This window comes from Thunnus albacares, chromosome 4 (assembly GCF_914725855.1).
Source record: "Thunnus albacares chromosome 4, fThuAlb1.1, whole genome shotgun sequence".
NCBI lineage: Eukaryota > Metazoa > Chordata > Actinopteri > Scombriformes > Scombridae > Thunnus > Thunnus albacares.
This window is the reverse complement of record NC_058109.1, coordinates 7,976,730-7,994,667: the sequence shown is the minus strand read 5'-3', so window position 1 is coordinate 7,994,667 and position 17,938 is coordinate 7,976,730. Positions and strand designations below refer to the sequence as shown.

Sequence of the window (17,938 nt, the reverse complement as noted above, 5' to 3'; positions counted from 1 at the left end):
GTTGAGTCAAACGCACACTGAAGCCGACCGTAACCCTGCCAGAAATGTCACCCTTGGGTCTCTGCAGTGGATGGGAACATGCTAGATTTAGTGTGTTAGCATGCTAACATGCTAAACGTTACATTATAACAGTAGCATGTTGACTGGCAAAAACAATTGGCAAAAACAGGATTTTCAGAGGGTGTTAACTTACTCTTTAAGAAACATTAGAACAAAAGAAAAACATTGTAAAACAATATATTATTTTTAAGTAGAATATCCCCAATGCAGTCTAACATCTAACTCAAATAACTGTAAACGATCTTGATGAATTGCAGTTTGTTACAAAAAGCATTTTACATTTTGTTCACTTTTTACAGATCAGTAACCAGTTTGGCATTGAAGTGCATAGATTTCATGATAAAAGAAAGAAGCTGTTGAGTTTACCAAAGCATCGAGACATAATCGACATATACTCTATGACTGATTAAAGTTGCACTAATCAATTTTTTTGTATAAAAATTCATCAGGTTGACACAAACATGACTTGGATGTGATGATAATGTTCCTCTGTGTCTGTTGTCTGCTTGCCTCTCCACAAAGAATTGTTTACTGTCTGACTGTATTTCATAATCAAAGACAACTAAATAAGACATCACTGAATACAACTTCAGAGACCTGAAGACACAATCCAAATACAGACAAACAATTGGCCCCAGTATTGAATTGAAAACAGAGGATCACAACCTGCAATCACTCTCAAACTGACTGAATGATCTTAATACAAGAAGTAAAGTTAAATATTAACATGAACTTAATCTAAGTTTTTAAACCTTATTTTGGATCAGTAATGTTTATAAACACAATTGTAAAACTGATCAAAACATTATAGTAAACTGATCATATTTCAAAAGTTGCTGAGAATCATTGTATATTACAAACATCTTAAAATTGTATAATATTGTGTAATACCTGATGTTACAAATCTCTTTTCAGTGTGAACTGCTGCAAATGACTACTTAAAATAACTTTTAGTAGCTACTTTATGAGCTCAGCTTGTCTAACATCCTCAGTAACATGAGAAGATGGTGATTATGAACATGCACTGATTCACTCTCTGTGGTTGTTTCTCAAACTGAAATGCTTCTTCATTTGTCAAGAAGCTAACTATTATAATTGCAAGCCACGTGTCAACAGCTGCTTTCCCTCTGATTGTTTTCTTTCTTTTCTCTTCTTATAGCCTGATTTTATTTTTTAAGTGACATTTAAGTGACATGATAGCATCAACTTCATCCAAATTCCTTAGTATTAGCACAATTACAGCGTCTGAAGACCCATTTGGAACCATTTTTGCCCACCCTACTGCAGGAGCAGACTACACTAGGCCCCTCAGAGGCTCTAATAATGTTTTAAATACAAGAAATAGTTGGTCAAACTATTTATTCAGCCAACACTTGATAGTTTAAATACAATGCTAATAATGTGAAATTTCAAAATTGCAGATAAAAACAATCTTTTAACTCCAGGCTTTCTGAGGGCCCTCTCCATGTCTGGGCCCTGAGTACTTAGTTTCACTATTACCCTCAATGACGCCACTGTTTGCCACCAAACTCATGTAAAGGCATGTTCACCTCAGGTGGAGTCATGTGCATCAGATGGGTGTGTGCAGTACGTGCATACTGCTTTCCAAAACTGTTGGCATTATGTGACGTTGGTTAAATAGCACCGCTGCCCTTTTTGTTCAGTGCGTTCAAGATTCACCTCCAGACCAAACTCAGGAATTCCACAGAGAGAGGCCACATAAAAGAGGGAATACTGGGAACACTGGAAACACTGGGATTGCTGGACTACTGGAATACTGCCACTTCAACCTTCTGCTGATTCTACATTATAAAGAAGAGTTTTAGAGGAGCTACGACTCAAAGTGAAAGTAACTTTAAGGGAACTTTCGAGACTGTGGAACTTCCCCTGTCTGCTGTGTTTTCTGCGTCACACAGAGACAAAATGTTTTCTCAATCAGAAAACGATCTCTCCTGTCCTATCTGTCAGGACATCTTTAATGATCCAGTTGTCCTGACATGCAGCCACAGCTTCTGTAAAGACTGTGTGAGGAGCTGGTGGAGAGGAAAACAAACTCAGGAGTGTCCAGTTTGTAGGGAAAGACATTTATTCATTGATCCTCCTCGTAACTTGGCATTAAAGAACCTGTGTGAGACCTTCTTACTGGAGAGAGATCAGAGAGCTTCAGCAGGGTCTGAGGATCTCTGCAGTCTGCACTCTGAGAAACTCAAACTCTTCTGTCTGGACCATCAGCAGCCAGTGTGTGTTGTCTGCAGAGATTCAAAAACACACAACAACCACAGATTCAAACCCATCGATGAAGCTGCACATGATCACAAAGAGGAGCTCCAGAAATCCCTGAAGATCTTAAAGGAGAAACTGAAGCTTTTTAACAAAGTTAAAGGAAATTGTGATCAAACAGCAGAACACATTAAGGTCCAGGCTAGAGACACAGAGAGGCAGATTAAGGAGCAGTTTAAGAAGCTTCACCTGTTTCTACAAGAGGAAGAGGAGGCCAGGATCGGTGCTCTGAGGGAGGAAGAGGATCAGAAGAATCAGATGATGAAGGAGAAGATTGAGAGTCTGAGCAGAGAGATAGCAGCTCTGTCAGACACAATCAGAGCCACAGAGGAGGAGCTGAGAGCTGAAGACGTCTCATTCCTGCAGAACTACAAGGCTGCAGTGAAAAGAGTCCAGCAGCGCCCCCTGCTGGATGATCCAGAGCTGGTCTCAGGAGCTCTGATAGATGTGGCCAAACACCTGGGCAACCTGACCTTCAACATCTGGAACAAGATGAAGGAGATGGTCTCCTACACTCCTGTGATTCTGGATCCAAACACTGCTCAGCCAAACCTTATCCTGTCTGAAGATCTGACCAGTGTTAGACGTGGAGAGAAACAGAAGCTTCCTGAAAACCCAGAGAGGTTTGACCATCACCCCTGTGTCCTGAGCTCTCAGGGCTTTAACTCTGGGACTCACAGCTGGGACGTTGAGGTTAGACATGATAAATTCTGGGGTGTGGGTGTGGTAAATGAATCTGTTGGAATCAAGGGACAAATAGCAGCTGGATACTGGGAAATAAGTCTCCTTGATGGAAAATACACAGCAATCTCTCCACCACTCTCTAATAAAGTTCTCTCAGTGAAGAAGAAGCTGCAGAGGATCAGAGTTCATCTGGACTGGAACAGAGGAAAACTGTCATTCTCTGATCCTGATACTAACACACACATACACACCTTCACACACACCTTCACTGAGAGGCTGTTTCCTTACATCGGCACCATGAATGAACTCCCACTGAAGATATTACCAGTTACAGTCTTTGTAACAATGGAACAGCACACAGTCCCTTCATTTACAAGCTTGTGGCCTGGTCCCTTCAGGTCCTAGATGGGCATACCATGTTATACTCTCAGGTTAAATAAGGCTGCCCAGAAATGACATCATTTAGTATCTTAGTTGTCAAAGAAACCAGAGAAATGCTACAGGAGGCCTCGGCACAGAGAGAGAGAAAAGATCCACAATCTGGAGGAATCTGGAAAAAGACAGAGGAGGGAAGGTGGAAACCAGACCTGATCATCGCCTACCTGACCTGCATGTGTCCAATACCTGGCATGACATCACCATAAGACAGTCAAAGGCCCAAAGGAGGAAAGGAACATCATAGAGGATGAAGCAGTAAGAGGAGTGAGGTATTGATTTAAAAAGATGATTTGTAATGCTCAGGGTACTCAAAATGATTTTCAGGGAAAAAAATGATAATCGGTATTAACCATGAAATGGAATTATCTATACATGATTGTATTGTGTCTGTGATTTAAAATGGCAAATTACTTATTCATAATTCTATGATTATGTTGATTAATGTTGATATAATGATTCTGTATATGTAATTATACAAAGGATGTTTTACCCAATTTGAGGGGTTTTTTTTACCAGTATGTCCACAGTTTTTCAACACAGCAAATGTCTGTATATGAATGAATAGGGAGTGATGTATATAAGTGTTCTGGGACAAACTGTGATGATAATGGGACACTCTGAGCCTTACTGCTGAAAAAAAAAAAGTACCATCACACAAATCTTCTAAGCATAAGTTTTATAACTCCTATTGTCTATTTTTTAAATTTATATTTTTTCAACTTACTGTGTCCTAATTTCATACTACATAATAATTAATGATTAATACATAAAATGTGTCACTTTAACTTCATAAAAGCAAAAATGCCAAACAAGCAAAGTGTTTCCAGCTTCTCTAATGCCAGGTTTTCCTGTTTTTCTGTTTTATATAATTGTAAATGGAATATTTTGGGGTTTTAGACAAAACAAGACATTTGAAGATGTCACCTTGGACTCTGGTAAATTATAACAGGGATTTTATATATATATGTACAAAATAACATTTTCTCTATTATTACCATTTTGCAGCTTTTTGGGTGAAATGCATAAACCATTTACTATCATTTTATATTTTTAGGATTTTTCGTCAGTGATTTGAATCCTGCACTGTCAGTTTGTAAGAGTTTTCATTACTTTATTTCAAATAGTGGACACTTAGATTCAGGCTTAATTATAAACTTACCGTAAATTACTGTGCATTGGTTCAGGGCTTGGATTTTGTCCTGACATGGATTGTGGATTGTGGGACCTTATACACACAGATGTGCACCTTTCTAAACTATGTCCAGTCAATTCAGTTATCCACAGGTGGAATCACATCAAGTTGTAGACACACCTCAAGGATCATTAAAGCAAAAAGGATGCAACTGCCCACAATTAGGAGTGCTACAGCAAAGGGTCGGAATACTTTCTGAATCCACTGTAAACTTTACATTATTGTGTTTCATAGTTGTTTTATTAATGTTTTATTGTGATTCTAAATCAACTTATGTATTATAAATAAACTTTATTTGTACTTAAGCTCATTTCCAGTTTTCAATTTTTGTTGCTAATATGCTTCCACAATAAATTACAGAAGTTGAGAGCAGCTGTGGTCGTTGAGAATATTGTTTGATGTCTTTATCTATCACAAGTTTTCATTAAGTAAATAATGCTTATAATCTCCAGAACCAAAGAAGACACTATTAGTGCTGCGACGATTGGTTGATTCTTCTCAAATGTTTCTGTTTTCTGGTTTCTTTAGTCCTCTGTGATAGTAAAGTGAATATTTTTGGGTTTTGGACTGTCGGTCAGGATAAAACTAGATATTTGAGGCTTTGAGAAACAGTGATCGACATTTTTCACCATTTCCAGACATTTTATGGCTCAAACAACTTATCAATTAATCAAGAAACTAATTGTTAGTTGCAGCTCTAGACATTAGACAGCTGTTCTCACAGGCTGAGTAGAATAACCATGACTAGTAAACTGATCTTCATGAGTAAAATCAGAGGAGTGGATCCAAAAAAAAAGAGCCGAGACAAGCTGTGGATGTGGTCAGTATATTATTCTCTTTAAAAAAAAAAAGACTTCATTACAAGAATTAACTTCATTCATTCAGACACAGTCAAAGTCTTTGTATGTTCAGTGTTCTAAATACTGTTTGTCACTAACTGCGTAACAATGAGGAGCTACTGCGTTCAGTTCAGAGATCAATGTTGTTGATTATTTGGACAGACAGACGGCTGATTTCAACTGCTGCATGTGTTCATGGTCAGTCATGATAAGTCACAAGTAGAAGACACATTATTACTGACCTCTGTACATCTGAACTGACAAAAACATGGACGACTGTGGCGAGGAGCTCCAGAAACCTTCAATAGCAAAGGTTTTTGTTTTGTTTTGTTTTGTTTTTGACTGTATCAAGCGACTCCTTCATCCCTGTTGCACATTAAAATGATTAATTTTTACAACAATAATGAATCAAATCAAGAGCTAATTCATCTCCATTTGAATGTGTATCAAACAAACTCTTCTTATATTAATTAATACACACGATTCAAAACGTCTTATGTTAAATTCAACAACGTTGGTCTATCAGTGAGTCTGTCGGTCCAACTCTTTGGTGAGGAGTGAGATATTCTAGCAACTCTCAGAAGGATTGCCATGAAATTTGGTTCAGACATTCATGGTCCCCTGAGGATGAATAATAAAGATGCTGGAGGTGCCGAACAAAGTTTTCTCTCATATGTCAGTTCATGACAGGATACTTCTAAAAGTAAAGGGTGAATTCCCAACAGTCTCAGTTTGAGATGAATGCTAAAAGCATGCTAACATGCTAAGCGTTTATTATCTGCTTTCAATGATGAGCTTCAACCCTTCATCTTCAGTCACCAATTGAGGTTGAGTCAAATGCACAATGAAGCCGACTGTAACCCTGCCAGAAATTGGGTCTCTGTAGTGGATGGGAACATGCTAAATTTAGTGTGTTAGCATGCTAACATGCTAAATGTTACATTATAACAGTAGCATGTTGATATCTAATAGCTGCATTTTAACATGCTAGCTGTAGCTAACTGATGTACAGCTGAGACTGATGAAGGTTGAGTCAAGTTCGACAGCATTAAGAGATCTGAGATGTCCTAAAACAGCCACCGTATGAAAGATAAAAACTAAGTAACAACAGTAACTCTAGTGCTGCCTCAGGACAAGATTTGTAGCCCCTCTAGTGATAAAGAAATTCAATTTCCAACCTGTTTGCACTCTCAATACACCCAGCAAAAACAAGATCTTCAGAGGGTGTTTAAGTTACCCTTTAACAAACACTCAAACAAAAGAAAAACATGGTAAAACAATATATTATTTTTAAGTAGAATATCCCAGATGTAGTCTATTCATCTAACTCAAATATCTGTAAATGTTAAATCTGTAAACAGACCAGTAACCAGTTTGGCATTGAAGCGCATAGTTTTCATGATAAAAAGAAAGAACAGAAAAAGCGGTTGAGTTTACAAAGGCATCGAGACATAATCGACATATACTCTATGACTGATTAAAGTTGTATTAATCAAAGTTTTTGTATAAAAATTGATCAGGTTGACACAAACATGACTCAGCTGGGATGATAATGTTCCTCTGTGTCTACTGGAGAAACAACTCTTTGCTAAAATATTCACCTTAACATCTTCATAAAGCGATAAAATGTCAAATGTTTACAGCTTGTTCTCTGCCAAATATTAATCAATCAATACAGCTTTAACTATATCAAACACTGCATATGTCAGCTCAGAAATCTGTGTCATTTCATTATTCTAGTTTCTGCTACAACAGAGAAACATGTAGATGCGGTTTGATCCTTCGGGGTCTATTCACTGATTCTCTGCAGCCGTCCAGGAAATGTAAATGCATAGTGAATCTAAACAGAAGTGTTCATCTCTCTCTCTAACCCCGCCTCCCCTAAATACACTCATATTAGTCCCTGCACCATCTGACAGACAACCAGCCCAGGTATATCAGCCCACTCCCCCCACTTTTTCTCTAATAATGCAGTGTTCACACATGTTTAACTTCCGCCACATTCAAACCTTTAACCTCCAGCACTGTCAGAGCTTTAACTAGTATAAACCTTCCTGACGGGCCGGGCTGCAGTCAGTTTTTTGACTGTTTATCACATGCGAACGCTGCCTTACCCCATCGTTTATGATTCATGGAAGGTGCAGCGAAGCAGGGCTAAAAACAAGTCCAAATTAATTGAAAAAAAGAAAAAAAAAAGCCGTCTTTTGTTCCTTTTTCTCTCCTCCCTTCCACCCATGTGTTCATCCCTCTCTCTCTGGCACAGTTTGGGTGTTCAGTCGAGTTCGTATAAAAAGGCGTTGGGCTTTTCTCCTCCGTCCGATGCTACATGATGATTCGTGGCTCCGGGACCGACTCGTTGATGGATTTGTGAGGCAGGACGTTGGCGCCGTTCAGATAAAGCTCGTCGTTCACGATCACATCCTCTCCCAACACCGTCACATTCTCCATACGAACCTGAACGACACACATTAACCCGACAAACGATCAGAACAAGTATCTAAACATCCAATAAGGTCGGTGTCACCGTCTTTTACTCACCCACTGGCCGACGGAGGAGCTCCAGCCCACGATGCAGCTCTCCAGCCAGGAGTGCGATCGAACCCGCGCTCCCTTCAGCACCGTGCAGCGTTTTATCCTCACCCCGTCCTCCACGACCACGCCGGCGCCGATGGTCACGTTCGGGCCGATGGTGCAGTTCTCACCGATCTGAGCCGTCGGGTCCTGCAGAGGAAAAAGAAAGAATGAAGATTATTATAGAGTTCAGTTCTTTATTTGACACGTAAGCTGCTTTTTCCGCTACAGGAACTTAACGACCCGTAACCTCGAGGTTCTCATACCTTAAAACTGTTGGAACTTAAAGGGTTAAGATGGTTTCTACTGTATTTCACAAAGCGGTAAAGATCAGATGTGTAAGTTAGATATTGTAAACTGAAATTACAATCAAGTCTTGAGAAAGACGAATAGAAAGGACAAAAAGAATGAGAGGAAGAAAAAAACAGTAAATAAATTAATACATTAAAATAATATAAACTAAAAGCAGATTAAGTTCTAAATTTTTTCATTAATTGTGCACATACACTTTTTGTTTTGAGGAAATTTTAGATAATTTTATAAAATATGTAAAATCATGAAGGAAAATAGAAAAACTTTTAGAAAAAATGACAAAAAAACTTTCCCATTATAACCATTACATTTACAATAAATCAATCTTCGGGTCTTTGCTTTTAAAATGTGTTATAACATCTTTAGTATAAAGTTTAAAATTATGTTTTGTTGGAAATTAAAATCTGACTGAATTTATAAGGTTAAAAAAGGTTGAAAAAGTGATGAGTGAGTGATTCATTTCCTTTTCTACAAAAAGTTATTAGCGTCAACAAGCTGAACTCACCACCAGAACGTTGCCGAGGAAACCGGGTCCTGTGCGTAGCCTCTCAGGAGCGTGTTGCCGTAGTGACTGAAGGTACATACACATCCCTGTCAGGAAGTCTTTAGGCTGACCGATGTCCATCCAGAAACCTGCAGACAGACAGACAAAACAAAACAAAACAGAACAGACAGACATACAGACAGTGGTAGCAGTTAGTTACCATGGAAACAAGGACCATGAGAAACCATGAGTTTCCTTGTGATTGCCAACAGCTGATGTACTGAAGCAGGATGTCACATGATCAGCAGAGAGCTCTACGTCACAACACCTGCTTCCACTGACTGACAGACTGACCAGTTATCACTGTATTTAAAGGACCATACTGCTGTTTTATTTTTTTATCTATTAACTACAAACTCTACAGTATTTTTACATATTACTGCCACTGGGGCATCCTGGTGGCTTATTGGTTTAAAACACTGTTGAAAAAAACAAACAAACAAAGTGAAGATAATGAGCCAAAACTAAAAAATAACAAACCTGCCAAAGCCTGAAACAAAACAAACTAAATTAAAATTAATAAATAAACAACCAAGAAATAACATTGTGTGACCAATTTTCAGTAAATGGAGTCATCTCATCTATTTAAATTAAATGATTAAGCTCTTTTTAAAAATTAACAAATTATTTAAACTATGAATTTTTACTTATGATGCACAACACATTTAATATATTTCTAGTTCCACAAGTTGATAATAGTGAGAACATTTTTGTTAAATTTATCTATTTTGCTTGAGCTCAAACAAGCTAAACTTCTCATACTTAATTGTGCTGATTTTGTTTTATTTTTCAAGCCTGTGCAGATGTTTACATGTTTATTCTCTTTTACTACACATATATGTGTGTTGAAAACAGGAAGGATTTTAGTGATTTCTCATTAGCCTTTATAACCTTTCTCTAAGAAGACGTCACTTGTCGTCATGTAGCTGACTGTCAATCAGCCTGCAGGTTTTTAGCTTCAGGGTGTTGTTGCAGATAAATATGAAGCCGACTTTAAAGAGCTGAACGAACCGTTTCGCTGTCCGGTGTGTTTACATTTCAGTAAATCTTCTGCAGGAAATCACAAGGACTCTCTGTCATTCTCTCAAAGGTTTAATAAGCTGCTCAGTGTTTTCTGCAGAAAACAAAGCCACTACGACCTGGACCAGAGTCAGTGACTCAGACCAGTGTTTGGTTCTGCTTCTGCCGGTCTGGACTACAGGACGGGAGGGAGGTTTAACTGCTCCCAGAGAGGGATGAGGATCTAGAGAAGCACCGATCACAGAATCTCCCAGCTGATCTGGATCCCGGTTAATTCTCATCCGATTATCTTTATCTGAATGCAGCAGAATCCAGCCTGTTTGCTTGAGGACTAGTGGATAAATACCGATTAATTAAAGTATCTGGAAACAGATAAATCCTCTGATCCAGACGTCACGTTTCAGGTGTTTTGTTGACATCGGTGCTTCTCTACAAACGATTCCTCTCCAGAACTACATGAGTTCAGGTGTGAAGAAAAAGCCCGAACACTTACGTCTGGTGGCGCTGTGAGCTGAAGAGACCAGAGCGAGCACACGGGTCAACTTCCCACAATATATTCTATTATCATGTTACCATAGTGACTCTCAGATAAATAAAATAAATCACTGGGAACACGGAGACATAGATAAAAAGAAGCGACGGTTCAAGAAACACAATTGTCCGACTTCTTTTTAGTGATGTCACCGTGTAGTTACAATAAAACTCAAGTGGTAAAAAAATAAGAATTAATCTCTCAGGTGTATAAAATTAGTGCTGAAACGATTGACAGAAAAATATTTGTCAACAATTTTGATAATCAATTAATCTTTTAGTTATTTATCAAGTAAAAATACCAATGTTTGCTGCTTTTCTCTGTTTTATATGATTGTAATCTGAATATTTTTGGATTTTAGACAAAATAAGACATCTATAATAAACAACTAATCTATTTTATTAAGTCATTAATCTAATTTTTAGACTGAGCAAACGAACAAAACAAATACTGTATTTGCCCTAATATAAGATGATATTTTTTTCTGGAAATTATGTTAATTACGTAACATTTGATGACTAAACAAATATGTGTCCACAACATCACAGATCCTTTTTCTGAATGGAGAGAATAGAGGCGTAACACGGACTTCTACATGGAATGTTGCATTATGGGTTGTAATTATAATAATAATTTGATTTATTACTATTATTCTATAAATGATTAATCTATTAATCTGACAAATAATTGACAAAACATGTTTTAGTTGCAGCCATAAAAACTGTGTATAGTATTGTGTTGTAGTGCTGCAGCAGTAGTTATAGTTACCCTGTAGCTCCATCGCGTACAGATGTCCCTCCTCCGCCATGACAGGAAATATCTCTTTCTCTATGGATGTTGGTCTCAGCTGCAAAAAAGATATATAGTTAAAAAGATTTATAGTTAAACTCACAGTGCAGTGTGTGTGTGTGTGTGTGTGTGTGTGTGTTTCAGACCTGGATCCTGCTCAGCATGCTGGGATTGAAGATGTACATGCCAGCATTGATCTTGTTGGAGACAAAGACCTGCGGTTTCTCGACGAAGCGGTGGATCCTGCCGCTCTCCGTCTCAAACACCACCACGCCGTACTTAGAGGGCTCCTCCACCCGCGTCACCTTCATACACACACACACACACACACACACACACACAAAAAACACACACCTGGGCATGAGTAACAGCCTTGAATAGTCAAGTCTTACTTCAAAACAATGATCATGACTATAAGAGGACAATTAAAAACACATTCAGCTTTCATCATGAAAAATAAACAGAGATTAAAATCAGTTAATCCCAAACCCAGTTAAATAGTGTTAAAACACTCTGGAACAAATAAACATAGTTGTTGTTTTTCTTCTATGTTCTTGTATCTGCAGTTAAGAATGAATAAATCACATTAAATGCTAGAATAATTACAAGGTTTATTTGTCATTTAAGTTCTAATGTGCCTGTTAGCTCACTGATAAGCATCACATATCCTTAAATTTCACTAATCAGCTGATGTTCGCTCTGCTACTTAAAGCCCCAAAACACACAGTGTCATAACAGCGATCTTGTATCTTGTTCACTGAAAGTTGAACACTGTTACCGTTCAGTTCAAAACCAGTTTTTGATTGATGAATCTAGATTTCACTACGATGTTCCACCATCTTTACGGTAATGGTGTGAAATGTGATTCTCACAGGTTAATTCTTATGTTATAGTTCATTCATATGGTGGTTTGTTTTGTATTTGCTTTATGTTTAGTTGCACTTGAAGTTACAGAGTCAAGTTTTTTAGCACTAGATGTGATGTGGATACAGTCATTCAATAGAACATAGTCTGAACTGTTCATATTTCAGTTTGAATTTCTGTATAGAAACGCATGAATGTAATATTTGTGATGACACTTAGAGATGAAATGTGATTGACAGAGAATTAATTAAAAAGTCTTAAATGAGGAACAAAAGGAAAAACAGTCAGTAACGCTCTGCTCCGTCTCTCTCACCACGATGGTTCCCTCCTTGCCGTGGTTGCGGTGGAACTGCAGCAGATCTTTGAAGGGAAAATCACAGATGACGTCCGAGTTGAGGACGAAGAACGGCTCGTTGTCGACGTTCAGCAGCTCTCGAGCCAACGCCAGGGGCCCCGCTGTACGCCAACACACACACACACACACACACACACACACACACACACACACACACACACACACACACACACACACACACACAGGTTAAATTCTCATTATTATTCATTATTATTATTTATATATTATCAGTTAAACCTTCAGTCCAGGTCCAAATGGATCTCAGTGTTGCTTTGAAACCTTTGATCACACAATACACAGTAAAACTATCAGACTCACAGACACAGTATTAAAGTGGTTAAAGTACTATTTCAAGTTCAGAAATGACGCTATATGGCCAAAAGTATGTGGACAGTAAGGATGTTCGAAGCAGACTACTCGACACAGTATCAACCTTTTCAAAGCTAAAATATCACAACATGATGTTTCGATGCCTCACTTCACCACGCCTAAAATCATGTGACCACCAAAAAAGAGTTACGTCACACCAGTATCAGAGAGTGTGATGTAACAAGGCCTGGATACTGTGGAGGGTTTTAAGGGCCGAAAATAAATATATAAATAATTATATAATTAAATGCTCAAATAAATTAATACATACATAATTGCATAATAAAACCTTAAATAAATGAATAATTATATAATAAATGCTTAATTGTTACCATAAATAAATAAATCACAAATTAAATGAGACATTAAATATATACATTTGTGTAATTATATATCGATTTATTCATTTATATATATATTTATACATTTGTATATTAATTAATTTATTTACTTATTCATTTATTCACACATTTATAATCTTTTTTTTTAATTTATTAATTTATTTATGTATACTTTTATTTATCCATAGTGCAACTTGCTGCAGTGAAATAAATAAATGTGTCAGCGTCATCCATCAGAGGTCAGGGGTCGGACTCTGACCTGCGACTGATGGTTGAACTTGATTCTACTGCTTTGGCCTAATTCAAGATGGCTGCACCCGCTGCTGATGCGTTCTACAATGATAGATATGTTGACTGTAGCTGAACAGATGGAGGCAAATGTCAATTCCTGTGTTTTTTCAGATGAGATTGAGGGCTTCGCTGAATGAATTGGAGCGATATCAGCCCTGAATATGTAATAGCTTCACAGTGCTCTTAACTCGATCAAGGAGAGCTTGATCGACTGGTTGAGCCTGCTGGGTCTGTGACACTGTTCATTCACCACTCAGAGGCTTTAACCCACTTCAAACTGTGAACCATTTTCAGCACAATTGCTTCATATTGATTCAGTGCTTCAGAAAGCTTTGTTTTGTGTACTTTACGACCAAACTCTCTCATTGAGTGACAGAGTCCCATAAATTCTCTCTATAATTACAAACAATGTTTGTTCAGCTTAATATTGACAAGACTGAGAAAATTCTTCACAATCTTTGGTGCAAAACAAGTAAATGTTGAAGGTGCAATAAGTCAAACAGTATATTCTGTATCCTGTGTACATCTTTTCTTCCATTTTTTCCCCTTTAAAAGGGTTTTTGAGGGGAGTTTTTCCTCATGTGAATCCAGGGTCTGAGGATAGAGGATGCTGAATGCTATACAGACTGTAAAGCCCCCTAAGTCAAATTTGTGATATGTGATATTGGGCTAAATTGACTTGACGAGTATGTTTGGGTGATATCGTGGCAACAGATGTGCATGACTCACCAGTTCCAAGAGGCTCCTTCTCATGAGACAGAGAAATACGAATCCCAAGCTGAGGAGAAAACAGTGAAACATTCAAGATACTGCAGAGTCAGCACAATTATCATTTCAATATTACTCCAAAACCTGGGCTTAAAATATTATAAACACTTCACCTGCCAAATTGACCAGATTCCCTTTTATAAATGTGTATTTGTAAGAGTTTAGATTTGTATGACTTCCACTCTGGACTGCTGATATTCAGAATAAAAAGGCTGTGGGATTAGATAGTTTCACAGTCGTGTACTATCTTTAATGTTCTCTTTCACTTATTAAAAACATGGATTGATCATTGGTGTCAGAAAAAAAAATAGTGAGAATGTTGTAACGTGTGTTCAGAATGCCGCAGATCACAGACTGACAATCAGACAACCAGAGCAGCAGAAAACTGTCCACACTGGGAAGAGTTGTTGAATTATGTTGAATTATGTCATGCTGTTAGTTGCTTTGAATCTACTGTAATGTGGTCGAGGCAAAGGTCAAGTCAACTAAAACTACCTGCATGACTTGATACCACTGTGGGTAATTCAGGAAAGCCCTAATAAGTCACTGGACCGACCCGCTGCTATTAAAACATTCATGTGTTGTGTGAGTACTGATGTTTATCACAGCTGTAATAGTGCGTCAGTGCGGTGGTTTGTTAGACGTACTCTCTGCTCCTGAACTCTCATCTCTCTCTCCAGCAGCTCAGACATGTAGCTCACCGCCAGAACCACATGGTCCACACCAGCCTACACACACACACACACACACACACAAACACGCAGACAGACAGAGAGAGAGAGAGAAAAGGTTACAAAAACATAAAATGAGACGACAACAGTTCAGTTAAAGCCCCTCGTGTGTCGGACTTGAAATCTTCTGACTGTGTGACTCCTGGCGGTAGCTTCAGAACAAGAAACTGACAGGAAAGCAGCTGTGTTCAGGGTCACTGAGGGTCACCTCACCTTGACCAGCGCCTCCACCTGGTGCAGTAGGATGGGTTTGTTGCAGAAGTCCACCAGCGGTTTCGGGACGCTCAGGGTGAGCGGTCGCAGCCGGGTCCCGTACCCGCCCACCAAAATCAAAGCCTTCATGCTTCTGTCGTTAGCAACTGTTACCAGGGCGACCACAGCTCATCAATAACGAGACCAGAACCAGCCTGAGCAGGAGAGAGGAGAGTCACAGTGACAAGTGACTTTTTGTTTTTAGTATGAAAGTATGAAAACGAGGAGTCTGTGAGGATTATGAAACAGGTTGAGCTTTTGTGAAACGACCTGCCAGATCCATGAAATATTTGCTTATTTTTATTTTAGACAAAATAATTATTTGAAACACCCGAGTTCCAACAATTCTAGTGCTGCAACAATAAGTCAATTAATCAATTACAGACAGAAAATTCATCAGTACCTATTTTGATATCAATTAATCATTTTGAGTAAATTTATCAGAAAGAAAAAGGTCAGAATTCTCTAGTTCCAGCTCCTGAAATATTCATATTTTCTGGTTTTCTTAGTTTTCTTTGAGTGTAAACTGAATATCTTTGGGTTTTGGAGCGTCAGATAAAACATGACATTTAGGAAATTGTGACATGATAGTTGTAACTTGATAGTTGCTGCCTTGAACAATTCATACAAAAGTCTTAATTCTTAAGAAATAGGATCCCATGAGAGGAAGAAACTGTGTCCTGCTGATGACCCTTATTTAGGCTGTTAGTCATGGTATCGCCTCAGATCACAAGAGTTCATTCACTCTTTAAGGAAGTCTGTCTATAAACACATATTGTATTATGTTAGTCCCTATTAAGTGTCAACAAAACTACAAAACCGAGGAAACACAGAGGTAGAAACAGAATTAATACTGTTTTATTCTGATTACTGATTTCTCGCCACAACACCAGCAGCTAACCGTGTTCATAACACAGTAAAACAGAACCTACTCAGTCATAAAAAGCGACAATTTGTGTTTGAACAGTCGCATGTTTAATAAGTCTGAACTGTGAGGGGTCCAGAGACAGATACAGCCTGAGCTCAGGTCCTCAACTCCTCACAGTGACTGTAGCTAACTCACATTAGCTAAGACAGCTAACATGCTTCTGATTAATTTACGGCCGTTACAAACCGGCTGCTAACCAGTTAGCATCCTTCTCCTGCCTTCAGTCTGTGTAAAAGTGTATAAAGATGATGAAAACTCACAGCGGTTTGATCTCCGACAGACTTAAGGAGATTTCCGAATCACTGAAACTCCGGGAATGACACGTAAGATCGTTCAAATCTGAATTCCTTGTTTGGTTTCCTGTTCAGCCGCGTAGCGTCAAGTCAGCCACGTGACATATACAACATCCGGTGAAAAGCTTCACAGTAAAAGCCCACCAGACTTACTTTTTCAGTTAAAGAGCAGGTTTACATTTTCACGAGTCTGTCATAAAACAACAATCAGGTGTCCAAATGAACATTGAAACTGGAATCATCCCTCCTGTTCATATTGATCATTAGAAGATCCCTTCATGATGCACTTACAATGTAAAATCTACAGTCCTTCTTCTGTGTAAAAATGTATTCAAAAGTTTATCTGAATGAAGCTTCAAATCAAATCAAGTAGATATCTTTCAATGTTACAGTCTTTATAGTGCCAAAGTCCCTCTTTTTGTTACTATACTTCCACCGCAGCTCAACAGTGAAACACTGTCCGAGGAAACACAAAGAGGGAATTTGATGCTAAAAAGACTATAAATGTGGCAGATATCCACTTGATATGACTAACTCAGACTGCTGAAGCCTCAGCTTCAGATAAACTTCTCAATGCATTTTTTGCTCAAAATGTGTGAACATTGTGGATTTTGGCCTTCATCACTTACCCTGAAAGCACATTTGAAGGGGATCATTTCATAGCCAGTATGAACAGGAGGAATGATTACAGCAAGGAAAACCTCTTTCACTGTTCATATGGACAACTGATTGTTATTATTTTGGGTATGTGTTGTTTTTTTAAGTATCCTGTGAATTTGTTGGCATGTATTTAAATTAAATTACAAAAGTTGTGCCTTGCTCACACAGCTGCCCAGGACTTTTGGAGGCCCACATGGGACTAGTTGGCTGTCACTTGGTCATCATTGACTGTGGTGTGCAGAACTGTGGGCTCCTCTGACAGGCTATTCAGCCTAGACAGTTAGTTATTTTCCCCATTTAGTTTAGTGGCATGAATATTGTTTGCTATTTTATTTTGATTATCTTTGCGCAAGGTTTTTTTGGTTTAGGAATTCAAACCTGACTGATTATTTCCTCACACAGGTGTGGAATATAAAAGCATGCTGGCAGTCAGCTAGCTGTCAGTTGTAGTCTTTGTGGTGTACTCATGCGCAACTTTTAAGACAAGGGGAAACATAAAAAGTCTTGGTCAATGTGCCTGCGTCCACACTTATTATTTGATATTGGTTAAGTGTGTCTGGGACAAACTATGTACACATCAGCCATTATCAGCAATTATGTCATATCCAAACTTAACTTTTTTAGCTTGAAACTGACTTTCAAAGGGAAAAACATTGATCTTAGGCAAATTTAAATGGTTATACGTTTAGTTTAAAGGCCAAATTAGCCCATTTCCGGTCTGCCTCGCTAAATCCCGCGAACTTAACGGTGTGCCTCCGACTGCTGTTACTGACTCGGGGGTGTTAAAATCAGCCGGTGACTAAACTGAAAACCGCAAATAGCCTT

The 17,938-nt window shown here is 38.3% G+C and overlaps 2 protein-coding genes across 2 annotated transcripts; one reads left to right on the top strand and one right to left on the bottom strand.

The window, feature by feature from the left end:
* Window positions 1-1,508: 1,508 nt before the first annotated feature.
* Window positions 1,509-4,068, top strand: LOC122980639 (E3 ubiquitin-protein ligase TRIM39-like). The gene has a single exon (XM_044348857.1). The coding sequence runs from the start codon at window positions 1,984-1,986 to the stop codon at window positions 3,427-3,429; it is 1,446 nt and encodes a 481-aa protein (XP_044204792.1). The 5' UTR covers window positions 1,509-1,983; the 3' UTR covers window positions 3,430-4,068.
* A 1,751-nt stretch (window positions 4,069-5,819) lies between these two features.
* gmppb (GDP-mannose pyrophosphorylase B) lies at window positions 5,820-16,535 on the bottom strand. The gene is made up of 10 exons (XM_044348858.1): window positions 16,421-16,535; window positions 15,194-15,387; window positions 14,897-14,977; window positions 14,211-14,259; window positions 12,439-12,581; window positions 11,408-11,566; window positions 11,241-11,319; window positions 8,882-9,009; window positions 8,032-8,214; window positions 5,820-7,947 (listed from the first exon to the last, which is right to left on the bottom strand). The coding sequence occupies exons 2-10, from the start codon at window positions 15,320-15,322 to the stop codon at window positions 7,816-7,818; spliced, it is 1,083 nt and encodes a 360-aa protein (XP_044204793.1). The 5' UTR covers window positions 15,323-15,387; window positions 16,421-16,535; the 3' UTR covers window positions 5,820-7,815.
* Window positions 16,536-17,938: the final 1,403 nt, after the last annotated feature.

Excerpts from the sequence above, each read along its gene's own strand:
- gmppb (XM_044348858.1), bottom strand. The coding sequence starts at position 15,322 with ATGAAGGCTTTGATTTTGGTGGGCGGGTACGGGACCCGGCTGCGACCG. Across the intron at positions 14,978-15,193 it reads AGGTGGAGGCGCTGGTCAAG|GCTGGTGTGGACCATGTGGT; the intron begins GTGAGGTGACCC and ends GTGTGTGTGTAG. Across the intron at positions 14,260-14,896 it reads TGAGAGTTCAGGAGCAGAGA|CTTGGGATTCGTATTTCTCT; the intron begins GTACGTCTAACA and ends TTTTCTCCTCAG.
- LOC122980639 (XM_044348857.1), top strand. The coding sequence starts at position 1,984 with ATGTTTTCTCAATCAGAAAACGATCTCTCCTGTCCTATCTGTCAGGAC.